The 3,960-nt window shown below is 33.3% G+C and overlaps 1 protein-coding gene across 1 annotated transcript; it reads right to left on the bottom strand.

The window, feature by feature from the left end:
* Positions 1–962: 962 nt before the first annotated feature.
* Positions 963–3,031, bottom strand: LOC124928769 (SNF1-related protein kinase regulatory subunit gamma-1-like). Its single transcript, XM_047469017.1, has 7 exons — positions 2,857–3,031; positions 2,551–2,750; positions 2,372–2,476; positions 2,127–2,291; positions 1,965–2,047; positions 1,695–1,886; positions 963–1,612 (listed from the first exon to the last, which is right to left on the bottom strand). The coding sequence occupies exons 1-7, from the start codon at positions 3,029–3,031 to the stop codon at positions 1,237–1,239; spliced, it is 1,296 nt and encodes a 431-aa protein (XP_047324973.1). The 3' UTR covers positions 963–1,236.
* Between the last annotated feature and the right edge of the window lie 929 nt (positions 3,032–3,960).

Below are 3,960 nucleotides of genomic sequence, written 5' to 3'. Positions count from 1 at the left end.
CCGTCTTTTCCGTTTACCATTATTGAAATGTCCGTCTTATATATTTTTTTTACTTTTAATTATATGCGGTAAATTTTTATTTTTTTTAATGTTGATAATTAATTCTTTACACAAATATAGTCAAAATAACAAAGAAATTTATAAAAATTATTAGAAATAACTCTAAATAGCCTTCTTCTCATTAAGATAAATTAAAAAAAAAAAATTCTAGATTCAATCTCTCCCGTTTGGAAGGTATAAATAGTAGACGATTGACCAAAGATCGAAAGTATTATTCGGATTAAAAAATACACACCTGAATGAACAAAATAGTGAAAAGATAAACAATGAACCATCTGAAGCTAAAAAATCATCCTAAGGTCATGAACTAGATAATTTTTTAACTTCTCTGAATAAATAAATAAATAAAATCACCCAAATGAATAAACAGGGATATTAAATATCCAGATAACCCAGCCTGAAGCGTGCCAAATCATATTGGATGCTATTTGTTCCATTATTAGTAAAGACAAAAAGAAAATCAGGAGCAAATATTCTCTACCATCATAATATGGGTTTAAATCCTTTGGAAATGGACTCTTATCACATTGGATTGGAATATAGTATGTGTCAAGGGGTAGGATAATTTTTTGTTTAGGGAGATATTGCGAGACTATTTGAAATGACTAGCCAAACTTTTCGAAATTTGGTGTATTAAGTAAGATTTTTTAGTTGTTAATTTATATACAAATCCAAATTAAATTACATGTCTTGAACTTATATTACATGCATAAGAAGAAGAACTCTACATTTAAAAGAACTTATATTTGATGAGACTTTCATGCATCTCACATTAGTTATTCTGATAAGTAAGAAGAAATACATTCTAAAATTACATATTCTATAATATTAATTACTCTAAACATAATACATATCAATCCCCCTTTTCATTCCAAATCCACAAATCATTATGGTAGACAAAATTTCTTCAAATATGACCTCCTCATTCTGGCTCCTACTGATTCTTTGATTTGAGATTATTTAAAATATATTTCAAATCAAAACAACTCCAATATGTGTACTGTTTTGCATGAAAATTTGAAAAGATAATCAGTATAATTTGTCTGTCAAACTGATCAAAGTAAATTCTTCTTTTACAGGCTAAAAAACGTATCAGACACCAACATTGCAGAGTAAGTAAGTTTGCATGTGGTGTTATTCCTTGAAACATGCATTTAGATAAACAAATAAAAGATATCAACGATCACATACCACCGTTCCATTTTGAATTCTACACCCAGTCTGTTCTAATGCTGTCTCAAAAAAGCTACCTCCAGTGATTCTCGAATCAACGGAAGGTGGGGCAAACTGAAGCATAACATCTCTCAGGGTCACTACACCTTCTAGTAATTGTTGTGATTCATCATCCACCAAAAAGCAAAAACTTGATTTATTTTTTGCCAATTTCTCCATCACTTGTTTCAGGGTATCAGTTTTTCGGGCTGTGGCAGGTGAATCCATCTTCAGTAGGAAATTGTTCCTCAGTGTAAGACTACTTCCCATTGCATTAATTAAATGATTATCTTCCTCTTCAGGAGGAGACATTTTAATGAACTGCTCAACACTTAGGCTCCTATTTACGAGTGGAGAAATTAACAGTCAGATTTAATGGAAAATTCATCAATCATTCGCAGAACTGGAATGAATGAACTTACTTTCTCATGTGAAATAGTTCATGATTGTCCAGAAGAAGATGTATGTCACTTCTCCTAACCCATCCAATCAACCTCTTCGTGCTCTGTACTACTGCAACTACACCAATGTCTCTGTTCTTCCATAATATGTCAATTGCTTCATCAATGCTTTGATTTCCGAATACATACATTGTTCTTTCTGCAAGATCGAACCTGGTAGTAAAGAGAGATTAACGTTTTGATTTCCAAGGAACACAAAGAAAGATCAAAGTTATTATTTAAACATGTAACCTGAAATCATGTAAGGGCTTGTCTGCAATTTGATCGAACCATTCGAGTCCGCTAGACATAAGGAGGAGATGGATCACCCCGCTCTATCAGAATAAGGAGGATAAAGGTGTCGGACAAGTAGAATAACCGCCGGCGTCATTATCTAGTGGTAGGAAATGATACCTCTGTGACAAAGCCAGTGACGTTGTTGCCGCCGGCGGATTGATCGACGACAGGTAAGAACTCCGGTCGATGTTTAGAGAAAAGGAGTAAAACATGGAGAAGAGTGTCGTTGAGTTGCACAGGTAGAAACGGATGCCAAATAAATGACTTTGCCAGCACAACTATCTGCGTGCAAATGAATCTCAAACTCTATCTATTATTTGAAAACAATTTTAAGGAGATCGATCCATCGAGAGTGGAAAAACCTTAGTTCGAGCAACGTCGGGATTCTGATCAAGCATTGAGAAGAAACTTCCCTCGCTAATGCTGCTCTTCTCTTCGCTAATTTGGTGGCATTGCTTTCCACATTCCTATTGAGAAAATTGAAGCGAGAAATAAACAATCATCTGAGTTGAATTTGGAGGCGTAAAGATCTCTTAATTACCTGGAGAGACCATAGAAACAATCTGGCGAAGTCGATAAAGCCGATGTAACGGTTGGAAGGATTGTTATTCATAAATTTGGCAATGGAATCGTCAGCAATGATAGCATCAGGTTCATCGGCGATGAGTCCTCCCAAGGCGTTGTTCTCGCTCAGCGCTCTTATGGCATCTCCGACGCTATCGCCTGCTCTGATTTCCACAGCTATTTGTAGTAATTGTAAATAAGATAGTTACAGATCATATATATATATACACGAAGGAATGAATGAATATATGTAAAGAGTGAGTCATAGATTTGGAATGGTTACCGGAGGATGAGTTTGTAATGCCGGGGGGAATGGAAGAGATAGGGATTGAATCGAGAAAGTGTTGGAGAGCGGTGCCTGAATCTACTATACCATAATTACTCGTAGTTTCTGATTCCGGAACTTCATTCTTTGCAATGTTGAGAAGAGATAGATTCTCTTCCTTCTTCCTCTGCATTGCTTGATCGATCGATCGATCTGTTCAGACTGTTCTTCTCTCTCAATTCTACCAAATGAAATCATGATCATCCAGGGTTGTAGTCGGTGGTGCATTTCTCCGCCTAAAACGGTTATTGTTCAAGCCGCGTGGCACGCTACTCACGTGACATGTTATAAGCGTGTCTTATTTAATATTAGTTATCTTTTGGGCTAATACTAATACATAGATTAAACATCAAGGACGGGTTTTTAAATTAGCTTTTAAAAGTTAAAATTATGAATTTCTGAAATTGCCCCCTGAATTCCGTCTCTAAACTAATTTATCTTCAAATTCCATATAATCATAAAAACAAATCAAATATAAATTAATCAGACCAAAAGATTAACGGACAATTCGAATGTTTTCAAAAGGCGACAAGCTCTGTAACCAACTTAGGGCATCTCCAACCCTACTGCAAACTGGGTTTGCAGTAGCCCAATCTCCTTCAACCGGCCTCCAAATCATCCGCCAAAATGGAGTTCCGGCATATCTAGAGGAAGAAGACGCCATATATGGCGGAATACTGTTCAGCCGGCAATTATCCAAAAAGATGTGAAGAGGTCCTTCTATTTTTTTATTTTAATTAAAATTTTCTTTAAGTTTTCTTTTATATTAAACATTTATTTAATTATATATATTTATAATCTTTTTGTATTTATTTATAATTTATTTAAGTATTTAATAATTTTATTTATTTATATTATAAATTTATAATTATAAATAATATTGATAAAAAAATTAACAATTTTCAAAAAATATAAAATAATAATAATTCGTTATATGTTATAAAATTTAAAAAACACACTTAAATTACTAAAACAATACTTAAAAATAAAAATTACAATAATTAAAATTACAACATAAATAATACAATAATTAAAATTACAACATAAATAATACAATAATTA

Source organism: Impatiens glandulifera, chromosome 3 (assembly GCF_907164915.1).
Source record: "Impatiens glandulifera chromosome 3, dImpGla2.1, whole genome shotgun sequence".
Classification (NCBI taxonomy): domain Eukaryota; kingdom Viridiplantae; phylum Streptophyta; class Magnoliopsida; order Ericales; family Balsaminaceae; genus Impatiens; species Impatiens glandulifera.
Note: the sequence above shows the minus strand (reverse complement) of the source record. Positions and strands in the feature narration are given on the sequence as shown.

Excerpts from the sequence above, each read along its gene's own strand:
- LOC124928769 (XM_047469017.1), bottom strand. The coding sequence starts at position 3,031 with ATGCAGAGGAAGAAGGAAGAGAATCTATCTCTTCTCAACATTGCAAAG. Across the intron at positions 2,292-2,371 it reads CCGACGTTGCTCGAACTAAG|ATAGTTGTGCTGGCAAAGTC; the intron begins GTTTTTCCACTC and ends ATTTGCACGCAG. Across the intron at positions 1,887-1,964 it reads AAGCCCTTACATGATTTCAG|GTTCGATCTTGCAGAAAGAA; the intron begins GTTACATGTTTA and ends CTTTACTACCAG.